Source organism: Calonectris borealis, chromosome 21 (assembly GCF_964195595.1).
Source record: "Calonectris borealis chromosome 21, bCalBor7.hap1.2, whole genome shotgun sequence".
NCBI classification, from domain to species: Eukaryota; Metazoa; Chordata; class Aves; order Procellariiformes; family Procellariidae; genus Calonectris; species Calonectris borealis.
Genome location: NC_134332.1, coordinates 6,402,094 through 6,420,910, shown reverse-complemented (window position 1 = coordinate 6,420,910; position 18,817 = coordinate 6,402,094). Strand labels below are relative to the sequence as shown.

Below are 18,817 nucleotides of genomic sequence, written 5' to 3'. Positions count from 1 at the left end.
GGGCTCCAGGATAAGAAGCACCACCTTATAACAGGGTATAATTAAAGACCATGCCATAGCGCGTTGAGGATAAAGTCAAAATTGTTCTTTTTTCCCCTTTTTTTCATTTAAGCTGCCAAATGTTACCAGGGCTGCTGTGCAGGCTTTGGCTTCCAAACTGTCGTGACTTTTGCATCAAGGATGTTTGAAGATCTCCTTTGAATAAATACTTGCATAGACATGATATGCTCTTGTCAAATTGGAGCGCAGTCCTGCTGCCGGATCTGAGCTCTTAGAAGTCGGTGACTCTGTGGATGCTGGTGACCTAGTTGATACGTAGTTAGGTTTTTTCCAAAGCTTTTTGCCACTCCTCTAAAGGCTTGGAAAGAAGAAACCAAGGTGTCGTGGGTAAGAGGTGATGAGTTATTGGTTAGAAGGTAAAACATGAACGGCAGAAATAAGTGGCTAGGCTTTGCGGTGAAGCAGAGAAGTTGTGCGTGGGGTCCCGTGGTGACCCGTGCTGGGAGACGTGGTCCCCGATGTGCGTAAATGGGCTGGGAAGGGCTGGACGGCCACCGAGGGAAGAGAAGCTTCCGTCGGTACAAAATCACTGGGATTAGTCCAGCCTGAGGGTAACTCCGAAGGGCGTCAGGACGGGCTCCCAGGGCGGAGGGGCTGGTGACAGCCCAGGCCGCAAAGCTCAGCGCAGAGGAAACCAGGCGCGTCCCGCACGGCCGCGGGTGCAGCACAGGTACGGGCAGGAGGCAGGCAGAGCCCAAGCTGCAGATCAAGGGTGGAGCACGTTTCCTTCCTTAACGATGCTCCTGCTGTGACGATCACATCAGTCCTTCCCATTAGAGCGGCGCGCAGGACTTTTCCATTACTGATCTCCGTATCTTCCAAACTTACATAAGCTCTGGGTTGGGGGTTTTTAACACGTTGTTGCATTGCTGCGGTTGTCTGAGCGATGTGATGTGTTACTCCGTGCGTGCTGTCACCCTGTCAAAGCTGTGCGCTGACAGTGGCTTGGGAAAGACGAGTAACAGCAAGGAGGGAGCTGCAGCTGGGCTTGCACCTCCAAAAGCCTCAAAACCTTCCCTTGCTCGCTCCTGCCTGCAGACAGCCCCCCCAGAAGCAGCTTCGAGCCCTAATACTGACACAGCAGCTGGGGCTGCTCCTCTCCGGGCTGGTGCTTCGACCACTGAAGGCAGGAGGAGGAGGAACCAAATTCTGTGCAGGCTCGTAGCGTCACCCCAAGCCCCAGAGGAAGCCCCCGTGGGTGGTGAGGGTGCTGCTTTGCATCTGGTTCGGGTGACTGAGCGCAAGGAGGAGCTGCCTGAAGGGCATCGCCGAGCCCAGGCTCTGCGGCCGGCAGACGGTGCACCCTGAGCTGGGGTGCCAGCAGGAGGAGGAGGAAGATGCCGCATCGCAGCATCTCACCAGCTGTCTCATGTGCTGTACCTGGCCGTGCCGGTGAACCTGCAAACACAAGGGCATCAAAACGGACTGCTGTCACTCGGGTCAGGCAATGGTCATAGCCAGGACTTTGAAAATGCCACCGCAGTGCTCGAGCATTGGGAAGCCAAACCCAGCTTGTGGCATGGTTTGGGAAGGACTTGGTGCACAGAGAAGGGGTAAATCCATGAATCCCAGGATCCCAGGCACCGGGCACAGCCCTGCTGCCCCATCCTGGCTTGGTGGAGCTGGGAAGGGCACGGAGCCGAGCGAGGATGGGCCCAGGGCCAAGGCTTTTTCCTGGCAGTCAGGAAGGTTGAGCAGGTTTGGGTGACACAGTCTGGGGAGTGGCGATCGAAGAGATATGGGTGAGTAAAAGAAAAGTGAAATGGGGCTCAGCCTTGGGAAAGCAGGTTACTCCCTGCTCGCCAACGCGGTCCGAGATCAGCGGCTGCAGCGGCTCAGTGTGAACTACAGAAATGGGGGAATCTCTCTAGTTTCTTAATTGAAATACCAAGCGGGAGACAGTCAAACAGCCCTGCTGAGACTGGTCGCTTGCCCAAGCGCCACGGCTTTTATCAGCAGCACCTGTAATTCACTCTGCAGCAGATCCCTTTGCCATAAACCCAGACTGACTCGCCCGAGCTGCTCGGATTACCTCGCTTTTAATTGCTTATGAATTGAATCCTTTCTCAGCCCTACCATTATTTTGTTCATGATCAAAATCCCTTTGGCCGTCCTGTAATTATTCAGGCTACGTCATTTGTGCTTTTGCTCAGCTTTATCGTCCCAGCGTAGCTTCCCCGTGTTGCAAGACTCATTGAAAATCAGTGGGGATGAGCCACCGAGCTCCTCCGGCAGCTGCTGGTGAGAGATCCTGCATGCAAAGTGGGAAAACTTGCCAAGTGTAAATGCACGGCTCTGCTCGCTGTTGTTCAATGTATTTGGAAGGGAAAGTACTTACTCATCATCTTATGATCCTCGTGCATCATCCGGCTTTATCCCCAGATAGGCAGTGGGATCATTGATTGAATATTTCTGTCTGAACATTGTAACTGGCAGCTCTACCTTTCTTCAGTGGTGGAATAACATCACCATTAGGAAACTCGATACCGGGAATAGTTAAAGTTCCTGATCCCTACTGGTGGACTTGGGAGCGGAGCCAGAGCTCCAGCACCTGCCCTACCCTGTGCCACCGAAAAGTCAAACTGCCGGTTCCAGGGCACGGGGAGCGGAGACGCAGCGTGACGCCACGCACCCTGCACAGAGGTCCTGAAAAAATCGAGGGATGTTTGTTACCGGGGCTGAGCAGCCGCCTGCCCACCCGTGCCTCTCCCGTGCAGCGCCTGGGTGGGTTCGTGGGCCCGGTCCCGCTCCTCGCTACGTGGGTACAGACCAGAGAGGTTTGGAGGGTACAAGCAATTTTTCTGATTTTTGAGTTTCAATATTGAACAAGGGACACTGGGAAATTCCCACTGACTCGCCGTGCTTTAGAAGAGAGAGAGGGATTGCAAAATTTAAAACTGAGGCATGTTTAACCAGAAATAATATTTTAACTGGGGGGCTGCCGATGTCAGAGCGGCTGCAGCCCACGCTGTGCTCCCGCTGCAAGTTTTCCCATCCGCAGGTGCTGCTTTGGCCGCGCTCCCTGACCTCGTCCCGTATTCCTCCGTGAACCGAAGCACAAGCCTGTGCCTATACACGCCTGTAAATCTGAGCCAGTTTTCACGCTGACACGTAAAACCACGCATGTGCGCACACACGCGCAGCCCCGCCTGGCTTCGTGCGTAACCACACGCATCTTCTCGGTGCTCCTCGCGCGCCGCTGCTCCAGCGGCGTAACCGCATTCACGCTCGCAGGCACATCCCTGTGCAATCACCTGTGCTCCCAGCCACGTGTGCTCCTGGCCCTGGCCTTTCCAGTCAACAAAAGCTCTAACGCAGGTTATCCCACCAGTGGACACCTTCCAACGCCATCTCAGTGACTGCTCTTTTTTGGTTTCCTCCTCAGCTATGAGGGCTTCGTCCCTCAGTACAACTATCAGTTTGGAGAAACCTTTGGCAAAACCACGTACCGCCTGCTGACGGACCCTGGAGTTCGGAAGAGCCCTCGTCCCTTGCTGGCACCGCTGCACAAGCAGAAGTTCGTTGAGGACTTCAGCGGGACGAAGCACGGTGTCCAGGGTTATCTCCCAGGGCGTCCAGGTGAGCAGACCCCGGGTCTCGTCGCTTTGCCAGAACGGGCTCTGCTAACGAGCACAGGGTCAACCACGAGCAGCGGGATCTGTGCCCGTCCTCGATAGGCTCCTGGGGTGAAATGGGATATTTTCCATGGAGCGATCGTAGCTCTGGTGCAGGAGCTCGGGCACCCGGAGAGCAGCGCCGCTGCGCAGTTGGAGCACTCGGCCTCAGCTGGTGAGCACGGGGCTTCTCACGTTGGCGTCTGGTGGGGCGGGGAGGAGAATTTTAGTTCCCAGGTTATCTTCAGTTAGATGGAGATAAATGATTTTATGGCATATTATGAACTCGCTCCCCAATTCTTCCATATTCCTGTCATGGTTTAACCCCAGCCGGTGACTAAGCACCACACAGCCGCTTGCTCAGTCCTGCCCAGTGGGATGGGGGGGGAGAATCAGAAGGGTAAATGTGAGAAAACTCGTGGGTTGAGATAAAAACAGTTTAATAATTAAAATAAAATAATAATAATAAATTATAATGAAAAAGAAAATAACAAAGAAAGAAATAAAACCCAAGAAAGGCAAGTGATGCAAATGAAAACAATTGCTCACCACCAACCGACCGATGCTCAGCCAGTCCCCGAGCAGCGGCCCCTCCAGTTTTATTTCTGAGCATGACGCCATATGGTACGGAATATCCCTTTGGTCAGTTGGGGTCAGCTGTCCCAGCCGTGTCCCCTCCCAACTCCTTGTGCCCCCCCAGCCTGCTCGCTGGTGGGGTGGGGTGAGGAGCAGAAAAGGCCTTGACTCTGTGTAAGCGCTGCTCAGCAGTAATGAAAACATCCCTGTGTTATCAACACTGTTTCCAGGGTTGATAAATCCAAAACACAGCCCCATACTAGCTACTGTGAAGAAGATTAACTCTCTCCCAGTCAAACCCAGCAGAATTCCACAGGCTCAAATCCATCTCTCTGGGGAAGGTCAGCTCTGCCGCTCCGACCCTTTCCGGCTGACCCGCCTGCTGCAGAGCTCGTTCTGCGCAGAGCTCTTCCTCGCAGCTTGTGGTTCATCTTGCATCTTCCTCCTCCTACCTCAGCTCAGCTCATGTGCCCTTTTCCCTTTTCCCTTTTCCCTTTTCCCTTTTCCCTTTTCCCTTTTCCCTTTTCCCTTTTCCCTTTTCCCTTTTCCCTTTTCCCTTTTCCCTTTTCCCTTTTCCCTTTTCCCTTTTCCCTTTTCCCGGCCCCATCTCCTCCATCAGATGCTGAGACATGCTTATGTAGATTCCCAATGCTGGGAATTTGCAGGAATCTCCTAGCAAGTCCCGGCCCTTCTGGGCAAAGGGACTGGTCCCTGTTGGGCAGACCCAAATCAGGCCACAGCAGCAGCCGCACCGTGATCCCGGTCAGCCCCTCTCGGGGACGCGCCATCCTTTGGAGACCCATTTGCCATGGACCATATCGCGTGTCTAAGCCGTAGCTGTTGTGGACGCCCCGTTCAGTGGGGGCGAGTCCTCTCCCAGCTGAACGCAGGGGTTATGTGCCCGGGAGGGATCTGGGTCTTCATTTCTCTGGGGATGGCCACACCAAAGCGATGCTTTCCCACTTGTCGCTGGGAATTTGTGCCGTGTAGCTTCTTGCAAACTTTTGGCATTTCTGTTCTTCCTAGCTGTGTTTTCCAGGATCCAGGTCTCCCCTACGCAGGTGGTGTTTACAGGCTTCATTCCTGGACATTTAAATTTGCATTTCCTTGGACTAAAATGTAGTTTGGATGGACCCAACCAACCAGTTGACCTAGTTGCGCGCTCTCATTATCCTGTCCTCATTCTTGTTCTCTCCTCACCAACCTTTATGTCACCTGCCAACGTTTGCAGCTGGGAGCTCACATTTGCTGCTCGTTGGTGAAATCCTGAAGAATGTGGCCATGGGAGCACCTTGCTGTGCTGGTAACTCTTCATCAACAGCTCCTGCTGTTGAGCTGTCTCTGAGCGACCCCTAAAACCCTTCACTGCAAACTTTGAGTACTGCCTGGCATCCTCCTGGGTATTTTATATGATGGACATCAAAGACCTCACGGCCGTGTTGGATCTGTGTGGTTGCCTTTAGCCAACTCAGTCTGAAGACTTTTTCTCAAGGTCTCTTTTTGATAAAGCCTTGTTGACGGGCACCAAGTATATCGCTGGTTTCTATCAGTTGAATCCCGTGTTGTTTTCTTGCTGGAAGCGAGGTCAGGCTGGGTTGGTTGGGGATATCAGCCAGGGTTATGCTGGAGCTCCAGGGGTTGCCGTGTTGGCATTGAGGGGTCATGGCACAGGCCAAGCGTGCAGGCACCCGCTCCCCAGGAACCTGGACTGAAACCATATGGATATTTACTCAAATCAAACGCGCAGTGCTCTCCTGGCTTTTAATATAGTGCCTTACTGCGCAACCTTTCTGAATCAATAAGTTTGGAAAACGCAGAGTCATAAAAAAGAGCTAATATGGATTTCTCAAGTACAAACCAACTTCATTTTTCCTTTTCCTTTGGTTTGTGGCATAAAAAGAAAAGAATAGATGCAATATTTTCCTTAATAATGAAGGAAATATTAAGATAAACTGGCTTTAAAATTTGCTCATTGGATTGAAAAATCACTTTCATCAAGGATTTGTCTTAATTTTGTTGCTAGGCTGGACAACACTTGAGAATACAGTTATATAGAATATATATACTTTACAAAGTTATACACAGTATATATACTTTATAATACAATTATAAGCAGATTAGAAACCTAAATGCCCATCAGAAGTCTTATACTCTTGCAGAAAGGGGTAAATTTTGCTCTGCGCTGTTTCGGCCGGGACAGGTAGTTATGCCCCGAGACTCTCTGCAGATGAAGCCTTCGCTGGAAGTCGGTGTCTCAGCCGTGGGGCTTTGCGCTGCGGTACGGATGTCCACCAAACATGAGGTCAGGGGAAGGCAGGAACGACCAGAGGGCTGAAAAAAAATGACCTATGAGAACAAAAATGGAAGGAATTTGGTTTGTTCAAAAAAGACAAGACTGACATAGTGACAGTTTTCCAATAAAGGTTGTTGCGGGGCGCAAGAGTGATCATCCTCCGTGACCACCAAGGAGGGAGAAATCGGCTTCGCTTCTGGCACAGAGCTCGGGGAAGCACCCGGGCTGGAGGTGCCGTACGGGGAGCCACGTCATGGGATATTTTTAAGGGAAGGTCAGACAAAAGTTGCCAAGCTCAGCTGTGCCTGCGGAGTCTCAAGCTGCAGGGCTCGTCCCTAGGTCCCAGCGGAGGTATTTAGGACACACTGGCCGTAAGATTTTTTTTTTTCTTTTTTTTTTTTTTTCCTCCTCTCAGCCAGCGTCACAGCATACCCTTTCCTCGATGAGCAGTAACGAAGCCAGTGCAAGAATTCCTTGTTGGACACCGGGGGGGTCTGTGTTTGGGATGTGCTGATGCGGCCATGGGGAGAAAAGGATATGGGTTCCCCCCCCCCCCTTAATCTTATAGCTTGGCTGATGATATTTTACAGTTTGGGTATCACTTAAAATAAATTTTAAGCTATTGAACTTATATTTGTGCAGTTTTTCCGTGCAGGCCGGTTTATTGGATGGGGCTGACGGCACTCGCAGGGTGCGCTCACAGCCCGGGGGATGCTTTTGACCTCCCGGCTCCTTTCTTTTGCTCCGGAGGGGCGTGTGGGGGCCGAGGTCCAGTGTGATGGGAATCCCTCGTCCCTTTTCGGCTACTCCTTTCCCTTAACTCCCTCTCTGTCCCGCAGGGTACTTCCCCTATGAGAGAGCTGGGGCTGCAACAAGCTTTCCCGAACCAGTCCTTGGGCCAAAACCTCTCCCACCGGGGCTGGGGCCGGCCGAGGAAGAGCTGATGATGATGGACATGGACCCCGTGCTCCACCACGACCCCAGCGAGTACGTCCCGAGGACACGGCTGCCTCAGGGGTACCCACGGAGGATTTCACACCATCCTGTGTCTGAGGGGCGGGAGTGGCGGTTGCCCGAGCTAACCCCGGGCTGTGGGCAGGGAAAAGGGTGCAGACCCGGCCGGCTCGGCGGTGCCTTGGCAGGAAGCAAACCGGTAAGTCTTGGGTGGAAAAGACGCGTGGAAAAGGGGTGCTGCTGCGGAGGGATGGGGTTTGGGGGCTGGTGGGCACGGGAGGGATTTCCTCGGCCGGGGGTGTGAAGAGGGAATTTCATATGGGTGTGGATGGCAAGGACAAAGTTTAGCGTGTCGTGTAGAGGGATATCGAGTACACGGACGTTTCTAGCAGTAGCAAATCCACCACGTCTTCAGGAAATTGTTGTAATCGTTAATTACTCTTCCTAATCAAAAAGGCTTAACTTCTTATTTGGTTGAGTTTTAGCTTCAAATCCCAGCCACTAGATCTTGCGTTACGCTGTGTTTCTTTTGGGTGAACTGGGAGGCTTGCCGCTGCCCCCCCCCCCTCCTCCTCCCCCCGAAAAGAGAGCGCTCCTGGCACCTTTGGTTACGTGCCGGGTTTCTGACCCCTTCACTGCTCCCACCTGAATTTCCCACCATCGTTATCGCTCAAAACACAAGCACTGGGATTTGCCGATGGAGCTGGGGGCTGCCTGGCACGGCACCGCCGGTGTCACTCGGGACCAACGTGTTTGGGCCCCTTAGTTCTTCCGGAGCCAGAGACATTCGCCACGTCACAGCCAGCCGGGGCTCTGCAAATCCCCTGAAGGCAGAGATTAGAGGTTTGACCTGTCGAGTCAAAAGCTGGCTTGGATATAAATCTCAAGAAGGGGCATTCCTGCTCCTTGCTCTGAGAAACAGATTTGCGTTTCTCCTGGGGATTTTGCAAAACCTCTGTGTACAGACAGCTCGTCCAGCAATTTGACTTTTCCAGAAATTCTTGGAGTAGCTTTCATTGTAAAACTGGGAAGAAATGGAAATGGCAGTTGCCATTCACAGGTTCTGGCAGTGATTTAAGCAATGGAGCCAAAGGAAGAAGCAGGTTTTACTGGTGTTTATTTTATTTCTGCTTTTATTTTGAGCCTGTAAAAATTGAAGGTGTGACACTGCCAGGAGTGGCTGAAACAGTGGATGTGGAGCAAGATGATCGGTTACCAAAACTGGAAATACCAAATGCGATCCAACAGAAAGTCATTCCAGGTAAAAGAGAGGGAGGTCATGTCCAGCACGAGTCCACCTCAGAAGAAATCGTGTCGCCCTTCTCCCCGGTGGGGAAACCTCAGAGACATTGGCCAGTCGCTCCAGCTCATTTGAACGCTTTGGGATGGAAAATGCCCCTGCTCCTCTCCATGCAAGGGTGTTTCTTCGGGATGCTGTCACCCCTGTGGAGCTCACACTGAGGGACACGTGCCCATGGGCAGGTGGAAGTGATGCAGGAGCCACCTCAGTTCCCCGCAGCTGCGGGGCCAGGCTAGAAATTGCTCCAGAAAGCAAGGAGAGATGGGTCATGGGCTCTGCACCACCTCCAGCAGCTTGACGAGTGTCTGTTACCGTTGAGGTGGTTTATTTCTCTCCTAGAAATAAGATGCTTTTCTGAATCATCAAAGCAACAGTGCGTTGCTTTGTTTTTATGCATTTATACCATCATAAATGTATAAACCTCTGTCTTACAAGGAGCTATACTCTGTAACTTCTCCACTCGCTCTAGAAGAGCGTTCCTCCACAAGCGGGAGAATTACCCAGGGCGATGCACTGAACTCCCCCCTAAAGGGTACGACACCAGCGGGAGGGATGCTTCGCTCTGCAGCGGACCACAGCAAATACAGGGATTGCGTATCAAAATATCTCAGTCGAAATGAAAGAGCATCGATGTTTTAGGATGCAGAAGACAGATTTCTCTCTCCTTTCCTTTGGAAAGAGGGAGTTCTGGCTGCTTTTAGGTTGTACCTCTCTACGTTTTATGTAGTTTTAGATTTTATATAGTTTCTGTCTTATAAGTGGTGAAAATTTGTTAGATGGGCAGAGCAAACGAGGAAGAAAGGTTGGACACCTGATTGTTAGCCCCTGAATGTGTATTAAACTGGGGGAGAACAGGACAGACCTGTTGGTGTAAAGAAAAGACTATAAGAAAATGAAATGTTTCTTCCATACCTCATGGAGACCAACAAAGATCAGTTCAGCCCATTGAGTTTTCCTTGGGAATAAAAAAAGATTCTTTCAGAAAAGGTAGTTCACATGTAAGAGTTAATTTTACAATTTAAATGGATGAATTTTTCCTTCCTATACTCTGCCAAGGTTTTACATTTATCCCAACCTCTTCCACTTCCAGACTGCTTGATCCTTATACGATATGTATGTTCTCAAGCAGAAAATGTTCTCTCTTGTCTTCATCCGAAGGGTACACTGGATTCATCCCCCGCCTCACCTGGATTAATGGCGTGAACTACATCCAGGGTGTGAAGGAAGCAATAAATGAATTTGACCGACATCAGGTAGATTATATGCATGAATCTTATTTCAGCAATATAATGTTGGTGTTGATTCATCTGCAACAGGAAAAGTGGTTTCATTTACAGTAGTATTAGAACTGGGATTATAAGTACAAGCTAAATAAAATGCTATTAGGTAACACGTTGAAAAAATCATGAGCAATTAAATTCTGTAACTTGTTTCCTTGGGACATTAGGGGAGGATAAATGAGTTCATAAAAGGATTTAGCAAATCTATTGAGGGTTGGGTCAATGGTGGCTATTAAAAATGTTGCTCTGAGTGCAGAAACACAGGATGCAACTATCTGCGCTTCCCTTACGCAATATAGCTTCTCTACCTGGATGGCAGCGCTGGATGGCTTCCTGGGCTGCTTGGATGGCGATTTCTCCCTTTTAATTGGTTGTAAGGCTTTTTCCTTTACTAACATCATTTGTCTTAAAGGGATCTAGATCTTCTTTCTCCTCCTTTTGGGAAGGATGCAGAAATATCCCTACTGAAAAACTGTTTTGTCCCCTTGCTGTAAGATCTCCCATATAAAGCCATGTAATCCTCCTACACAGGAGAATGAGATCCCTCCCACGGTAGTTAATAGTTTGCATTCAAAGCTACACATTTCTTCCTGCTGCCAGGATGGAGTGAGATCCCGGGATGCAGCCGTCTTGCGGGTCCAGCGCCGGTGAGGGCTGATCAGCTCGGTGACACAGCTCATTAAAAGCAGGTTACAACGTTTCCAGCCCTTTCTGGTCACTGGGATTCATCGCAGTGCCTTCGTCCCAGAGCGAATGGGTCTGATGTAGAAAAAAGCCTAAGATAGAGGATCCCCAGCTCAGAGAAACTCAGCTGGGAAGAAAGGGCTCAGCGGGGAGAGCCGCAGGGCTGACAGTGCCCATGGCAGCCTCATGCTTTGGCTGAAATGCATTTCCCTGTGCTGGCTTCCTTAGCCTTTCCTTCTGCCATTAATAGGAATTGAAATGAAGCAAACGGAACAAAAACCAGGCATTATCAAAACTAAATGTGCTGTTTGCAAAGCCTTTCTGCCCCTGATTTCTTAAGAAACGTCTGCCGCGTAGTAAATCAGGGAGGGAGGTGTTTCTCCGTGGCAGGACTCGGCAGAATCCAGGCTCGCAGAGGTTAGCTGCCGCACACCAGGCACTGAAGGAATATAAGCACGTAAAAGAAAAAATCATACCACATTTCCATCTAAGATGGCTTCTGACTTCAAGCCTCTAATCTTCTGCCCTAAATCTCTGTTGCCCTAGGTTACATACTGGGATGTGCCATGGATCATTGCTTACTGCCTGCATCAGGCAAAATAATGCAATCCTCTCGCTTGAGGAATCGCAGCAATCGCTCCATCATCAGGCACAAAGTGGTTCGATGGCCCCACGGTTTGCTCGGCTCCATGAACCCGGTCCCTTCACCGCCGAGCAGGGTGCGCGCCGAGGAGGTCGGCGCAGCTTTAGTGACATCTTTAGGGGTTTTGCCGCTGCAGAGACGTGCAGAGCTGCAACATCCATCCTCCAGCACAGCCCCTTATCTGGGTCTGACCTCGGAGGGCAGGGACAGATCCAGAAGGTGATTTACACTCTCCCTTACAAGCTCCCTAAGCCTTCCTGTTCCTCCTAGCTTGGGAATTACCGGCTAATCATTGTCGGTGGGACTCATGGAAAAACAAAACCAGTCGAAGGGGTTAAATGGAAAGAGAGATGTGCAGAGTCATAGCACGGGAGCCGACGAGGCGCATGCCCAACTCCAGCAGATACCGCGGTGTACCCAGTGTGTGAGCACAAGGTGTTTGGGACTTGATGCCCACAGGTGAGGAATGCAGTCCAGGCTGTAGAGATCCTGACGACTACGCCTAGGCCAGGAGCTGCTCTGTGCCCCTGGGGTACGAGGCAGCGCTGTCCAGGGCTGCTGCCAACACCTCTCAGGAGAAAAACTTACTTATAATGTGGAAAAGGGGGACAATGCAATGTAGCTCCTAATTAGAAGAAAACAAAACCGGAAAGAGAATTGCTGTACATTGGCTTAAATATTTTCTCTAATATGGAGTCAAAGCACATGACTTGGGTAACAACAATATGGTTTAAAATTAACTGTACTGTGGTGGTGTTTTTTGTTTGTTTGTTTTCCAGTTTTTGTGGAGGAACCCAGCTTGCAGCTTTGGCAAGAGATTACCCCAAACATACTGGCCTAACAACAGAATTTACACCAGTGCTGGACTGCTACCTTCCTACACAGGCTTCGTACCATGTAAGTTCATCAGCTGAGTGAAAATGAAAGTCACTAATACTAATTACTGTCATTAAGTAGCAGTGTTATTAGCTGTAGTGTTGTAGTAGTGAACAATTACTGAAATGTTTCACATGGGTGGTAGATTTTTTTTCCAGTCTGTCCAAGGTGCTGGAGCTGTGGCAGCCCCTGCCTTTCTGCAGGAGAGCCCATGGTCCTCGCTGCCAGCCTGGACTTGTGCAGAACCTTCCTCTGGTTTCCAGCCTCCAACCCCCTGCTAAAGCAGAGGCGGCTCAGTAACACCCCACCTGTTACACAGGTGCATTACAATTTCTTCGTCAGGAAAGTGATTCTGTTCTAAAAAGCTTAAAGTCTGATAAAAAGCAAAAGGTCGATGATACAAAGGGGTTGAGAAAGCACAAAGCAAGCAGTGAAACAGTGTCAGTCTTCAAGATAGGTGGTGGCTACCCTGATCCTTGTCAGATCCTTGTCACTGCCTAAAAGGAGAGGTCTGAAGAAAGTCATTTTGTGTGTGTTAAGAGAAAGGTCTGCCCATGCAGAGCATTAAGGTATTAAGCTAAAATTTCAACAAATCAGCAGTTGGTGTCTTTGGCCACAGCAAAGTCAAGACCCACAGCTCAGTAAGGTGGGATGGGAAATCATGGAGATAAGCTAGAAAGAACCAAACTCATAGCTTGCACCTAATGCAATGCAGAGGAAGAAGATGGTGGAAGACACAAAATGTGGTAGAAATGAAATCAAAGAGTGGGAAAACAACTATCCTTGGACCGTAGCTGATATCACGGTTGAGCCCAGAGAGGAGAATGTTGAGGCAGTGAATGTGACTCTAGCAAGACTTGTATCAGGGGCGTGAGAAAGCCATGTAGAAAAAGCGACGTTGAACACATGGCCAGTCATCAGGAGCTTGAGGGATGGCCTAAGGGAAAGGATGGAAGCATCTTAAACGCCGATGGCGAAAGGTGAGGCTGGACAGGCCTTCTGATCAAAGAGAAATACGTTCGTTTTGGCCTCTGTCACCACGCTCCGGGGCAGATGGCAAGCGCAGCAGCCGCCGTCCCCGGTGCAGTACGCTTGCCTGTCCCCTTCCTTCGCCGGGCAGCTCTGGGGCGTCTCGTGTCAAAGCCCCGACTGTGCCGGATTGCTCGGGGAGGGCTGTGGTCACACTCCACACGGCTGTAGCCTGCAAGCTGAAGCCCCCTGGAGAAAGGCTGTTATGAACCTAAAGGTCAACTGGACTCCGGTCTTAAAACTCACCCAGGTCTGTTGTCCTCTCTCCACAAGCCTGCAGAAAGCAGGGGGAGAGCAGCCCAAGCTCTTCAGGGGAGGCTGACTAATGTAGCTCTGCCCAAAAGGGTGCTGGGGGGACAACGCTGTCCTGCCCTCAGTAACCGGCAGGCCAGGGAACACACCAGCTTCACTGTAATGAAAAGGAGGAAGAGAAAACCCACCCTAAAATCAAGGACAAAAATCAACTGCTTGAAGTCTTACTTCATGCTTTAAAAATGTGTTGCCATCTTTTCACCTTCAGAAGTATTCTCCGGCGTAGGTTTGAAACCGGCCACCTGTTTCTGTAGACAGACGAAACCACTGCCCCAAGAGCCACCACAGTCACTGCAACTTTAACTACTCCAACCAGCTCAACTCTGGAAGGAGAAACGTACCTTTAAGACAGAAAAACTTAGCGCAAAATCAGTTACAATTAAGAACACTGAACAGAATTTCTTCAGCAGGAAAGCAGCCTGCTATCTCCTGTCCAGCTATTCAGCGACAGGTTTGCCACTTTAGGTAACACTGAAGATATTAACTGTTTCCACAGTAAAAATTTGCTTTGCTAATACAGGGTTTTCGTGAGAGAAAACAGTGTAATTTGGTATCAGGTGTTCAGCTCGCTTCAAAAGCTGCAGCAACCCCTGACTGATTTAGTTTTAAAAGCTCTACATACCCATTTTAAAAAAAGTGACTCCAGCAGGGCGGCATGCACGGGAGCTCTTCAGTGTGGTTTGTCCTCAGCAGCAGCACAGCTCGTCACGGCTGTCCCCAACGCTCTGGTGACAGGCCACGGCTACCTGCTGGGTTTATACTGCTGCGTAGCTGCAGGGATCAGCCTGGGTGAGGCCAGCTCATCTTCTGCCAGAAACACCCACCTGAATGAGAAAGGCAGCTTGCCCGCACCATTTTGTTGCCCAGGCAGCCAGGGTAAGCTATAGCTGACACCTACATTTGAGCCTATGCCTCCATTACGGTCAGGAGAGCTCCTCTGCTCCTGCTGAGAGCGAAGCCTGTAACAGGAGCCCACAGGCAGGTACCTAAATTTAGACACAGCTTGGAGCTGAATTCCATCCTCCATGTGAAGGGTATCCCCCTCCGCCAGTACACTCGAGTATGGAGAGGAATACCAGGGCATTTCTTCAATTCCCACACCACCACATCCAGTGACACAAGCAACAGGCGTCCACCTCGTTACAAGGTAGGGAGAGAAGCGCGGTCGCCCCGGGCAAGGTGGCAGGGCTGACGCCAAGTCCATTATTTTTCCTTTCCAGACCTCCGACACACCTACGCGCTTACTTTTGGAAATGGCACTCGAAAAGCTTACCAAAAGGAACAAAAGAGACGAGCTTGTGCACTGTGAAAAATGCTTTAATGGTGCCTGTACAGCATTTGAAGTGACTTTGAGACAGGAAGAGGAACACAACACAGACAGAGAAGTTTTGAGTGAAAGAGTTCATACAGCTTTAAACAAAATTTACAGGTGTTCATCTGCATAGCTTTTACTCTGCCTCTTCCTCAGCCTCCTCCTCAAACTCCCCCTCCTCCTCAGCTGTAGCGTCCTGGTACTGCTGATACTCAGACACCAGGTCGTTCATGTTGCTCTCGGCCTCTGTGAACTCCATCTCGTCCATGCCCTCGCCAGTGTACCAGTGCAGGAAAGCCTTTCGGCGGAACATGGCCGTGAACTGCTCAGAAATGCGTTTGAACAGCTCCTGGATGGCTGTGCTGTTACCAATGAAGGTGGCAGACATTTTCAGGCCACGAGGTGGAATGTCACAGACCGCCGTTTTAACGTTATTAGGAATCCATTCAACAAAATAGCTGCTATTTTTGTTTTGAACGTTCAGCATTTGCTCATCAACCTCTTTCATGGACATACGGCCTCTGAACACAGCGGCTACGGTCAGATAGCGGCCGTGACGTGGGTCACACGCAGCCATCATATTCTTTGCATCAAACATCTGCTGTGTTAGCTCTGGCACAGTTAAAGCACGATACTGCTGGCTCCCACGGCTCGTGAGCGGGGCAAAACCAGGCATGAAAAAGTGCAAACGGGGGAAGGGAACCATGTTTACTGCCAGCTTCCGCAGGTCGGCATTAAGCTGGCCTGGGAATCGCAGGCAGGTGGTAACACCGCTCATGGTTGCCGACACTAAATGGTTCAGATCACCGTATGTTGGAGTAGTTAACTTCAGTGTTCTGAAGCATATGTCGTAGAGGGCTTCGTTATCGATACAGTAGGTTTCATCTGTGTTCTCCACGAGCTGGTGGACTGAGAGTGTGGCATTGTAGGGCTCTACTACAGTATCTGATACTTTAGGGGAGGGCACAACACTGAAAGTATTCATAATTCGGTCTGGGTACTCTTCACGAATTTTGCTGATGAGGAGGGTACCCATGCCAGAGCCTGTACCACCACCGAGAGAGTGAGTAAGCTGAAAGCCCTGGAGACAATCACAGCTTTCTGCCTCCTTTCTTACAACATCTAACACAGAATCAACTAATTCAGCACCTTCCGTATAATGGCCCTTTGCCCAGTTGTTTCCTGCTCCGCTCTGACCTGGAAGAGAGCCATTTTCATATTAGATTACGGTCACTGCTTCCTGCTTGCAAGCAAAGCTTAGGAGCATCAGGCTACAGAGAAACCCCACAAAAGCTTTCATTTTATCGAGCATAGAGCTGTGGTTTCACACAAGCACCTCTGAGATGGCTCGGCAGATACACGGAAAACATTCATTATCAATGATACAGCAGCCATTTAATTTCTCCTGATACTATGGAGGAGCTAATGAGAATCGGAAGAGCAACGACCTCTTGTGCCTTCTCGGACCTGCTCTCCCAGCAGCTGCCATCATGCACCATCCGCAGATCCCCGGTATTTCATGCCCGTCATGAAGCGCCAGGATTAACCCCCCTCCCGGGGCCGCGCTTGCCTCAGGAGCATGTGCGGCGGTGAAGCCCGCAGTGCAGCGTCCCTGCCCTGCCCACCCCACCCCGAGCCGAGCCGGTTACACGACAGGTCCCTCCCCCGCTCCCAGCGCACTCACCGAACACGAAGTTGTCTGGCCTGAATATCTGGCCGAAGGGCCCGGAGCGCACCGAGTCCATGGTGCCGGGCTCCAGGTCCACCAGCACGGCGCGGGGCACGTACTTGCCACCTGCAAAACAGGGAGAAGCCGTGACTGCGGCGCCGGGGGCGGCCCGGGGAGGGGGCGGGCGGGGCGCCGGGCCCTACCTGTGGCCTCGTTGTAGTAGACGTTAATGCGTTCCAGCTGCAGGTCGCTGTCTCCATGGTAGGTACCGGTTGGGTCGATGCCATGTTCGTCGCTGATCACCTCCCAGAACTGCCGGAGAAAATCGCGTCAGGGGCGGCTGGGGCGGGCGTGGGGCCCCCCCCCCATCACCTCCCCCCACCGCCCCCTGCCCACCGCCCGGACCTTGGCCCCGATCTGGTTTCCGCACTGCCCGGCCTGCAGGTGCACGATCTCCCTCATGATGGCGGCGGCACAGCTCACTATCACCCCACGCCACTCTTCCCCCAACCGACTCTGACTGCGTGAGGCAACGGCCAAGGCTTATATAGCAGCGGAATGCGCGCGCAGCCTTCTTTTCCCCTCCCAGGCGACCATTCACAGCCGCTATTGGCTACTCATAAAGAGGCTCTAAAAATGAGGAAATCTGGTTGGTCGAAACGCTGTCATTCAAATCATTGGCTCCTATTTGCTCCGCCCGTCTGTCTGTTGATTTTACTGTTAGGCAACCGGGGTCCACGAATGCCCGCCCTACTCGCTCAGGACACTCCTGATTGGCTTAATTGAATGATTGATGTCGAGCATGATTGGCTGTCGGCCTCAGGGATGAGCTAACGTCATTTGATTGGATGAAAACAAAGTGTCCTAGTAACCGTCGCAATGACTCCGCAGCAGGCCCTGGGCGGTGGCTCGCGCAGCCGCCTATTCCCGAAGCCGTGTGCGCACTTTGCGCAGCGTAGGCGGCAGCTCCTCCTTACTGCGGGAGAGGGGGAGGGCGGTTTCCGGGGAAACCTGGCCGGGCCGTTTCCCCCGCGGGTCCCGGGCACCCCCCTGCCTCTCGCCTCCGCTCCTCCGGGAGGGCCTCCCTCGCCCGGCCCCGCCGCCACCGCCTTCCCCCGCCTTCCCCCACCCTCCGTTGGCCCCGGGGCGCTGCAGCGGCGCCGTGGGGGCAGGGAGCCGGTCTGCGCAGGCGCGGGCTGCGGCGCCTTTCTAGCACTTTCTGGCGCGCAGCCGCCTGAGGCAGCGGGACCGGGCGGTCGTTGCTATGGCAACGCGCTCCGCGCCGGGCGGCGGGAAGGGGTTGGGCCAAGGCACGGCCTGCGGCAGCGGCGAGTGGCGGGGGCTGTCCGCCTTCTGCTTGGGGCTGCGGGGAGCCTGCGTGGGCTCTGGGGGGGCTGGTGGCCGGGGAGAGCCGGTTAGCGGCAGCTCTGTTGCGGGAAGGCCCAGTGCTGCGAGGGGAGCGCTCGCACGAGGTGGTGCCCGCCTGGGAGGGAGCTTGTGTGAGGTGGCATCCTCTCACAGGCCTCGAGGTGGGCGGCTGGCCCACCGAGTCTTTCCGAGGGTGAGCAGAGCAGCACTATACTAGGTGACACCTCTGTCCTGGGCTTCATGTTCATGTTGCAGCCCTGTCATGGGGCAGCCAAGCATCCCAAACTAGATAAATGTCTCCCTCGTTTACCTTTTCTCTGTCTCTTACTCTGCCGCACTGTTCGCCTTCTATCATCCAACTTAGTTAGCACATTCTTGCGTAGACAGTTCATCTATTGGTCACAGCTTCTACTGAGCATACTTTTGATTGTTGTTTTAGCAGAGCCTTTTTATGATTATACGTATTCATTAGGATGTCAGCAAGGTCTACAAGTCCTAGCATCTCTTCTTGTTTCGTACTGTAGCTAAAACTTGAAAGACATTGCTAATTGAGTTCTCCAAACCCAGCTAGTCTCAAACTGCTGCCTTGATGTGGGGGCGATCTGAGGCAAAAGCAGCAGATGACCTCAATTCTTTCTACACAAACAGAGCACGTTGGGCTGGCAGTCTGTGTCATTCATGCATTCGTATGAGACGGAGGTACATTATGGCTTGTATATATACCACGATCTATGCTTGGTTAACAATCCTACTGCTTCTGTGACTGGGTCAGGTGAGGAGCTGGGCAGGAGAAGAATAGCACTGTGAAGACTTTTGCTGGAGATCGAATAGCCTCTGGTAGTTGGCT

General features: G+C 51.7%; 2 protein-coding genes across 2 annotated transcripts; one reads left to right on the top strand and one right to left on the bottom strand.

The window, feature by feature from the left end:
- Window positions 1-1,822: 1,822 nt before the first annotated feature.
- On the top strand, window positions 1,823-14,930 carry CIMIP2A (ciliary microtubule inner protein 2A). Its single transcript, XM_075171004.1, has 8 exons — window positions 1,823-1,898; window positions 2,214-2,301; window positions 3,446-3,639; window positions 7,383-7,696; window positions 8,641-8,758; window positions 9,956-10,050; window positions 12,184-12,301; window positions 14,842-14,930. Exons 1-8 carry the CDS (start codon window positions 1,823-1,825, stop codon window positions 14,928-14,930), a joined length of 1,092 nt encoding a protein of 363 aa, XP_075027105.1.
- TUBB4B (tubulin beta 4B class IVb) lies at window positions 14,918-17,142 on the bottom strand. Its single transcript, XM_075170475.1, has 4 exons — window positions 17,008-17,142; window positions 16,806-16,914; window positions 16,618-16,728; window positions 14,918-16,130 (listed from the first exon to the last, which is right to left on the bottom strand). Exons 1-4 carry the CDS (start codon window positions 17,062-17,064, stop codon window positions 15,070-15,072), a joined length of 1,338 nt encoding a protein of 445 aa, XP_075026576.1. The 5' UTR covers window positions 17,065-17,142; the 3' UTR covers window positions 14,918-15,069.
- Between the last annotated feature and the right edge of the window lie 1,675 nt (window positions 17,143-18,817).

Excerpts from the sequence above, each read along its gene's own strand:
- TUBB4B (XM_075170475.1), bottom strand. The coding sequence starts at position 17,064 with ATGAGGGAGATCGTGCACCTGCAGGCCGGGCAGTGCGGAAACCAGATC. Across the intron at positions 16,915-17,007 it reads GAAACCAGATCGGGGCCAAG|TTCTGGGAGGTGATCAGCGA; the intron begins GTCCGGGCGGTG and ends TTTCTCCGGCAG. Across the intron at positions 16,131-16,617 it reads GCCAGACAACTTCGTGTTCG|GTCAGAGCGGAGCAGGAAAC; the intron begins GTGAGTGCGCTG and ends GCTCTCTTCCAG.
- CIMIP2A (XM_075171004.1), top strand. The coding sequence starts at position 1,823 with ATGGGGCTCAGCCTTGGGAAAGCAGGTTACTCCCTGCTCGCCAACGCG. Across the intron at positions 2,302-3,445 it reads AGCTCCTCCGGCAGCTGCTG|CTATGAGGGCTTCGTCCCTC; the intron begins GTGAGAGATCCT and ends TTTCCTCCTCAG. Across the intron at positions 7,697-8,640 it reads CCTTGGCAGGAAGCAAACCG|CCTGTAAAAATTGAAGGTGT; the intron begins GTAAGTCTTGGG and ends TTTTATTTTGAG.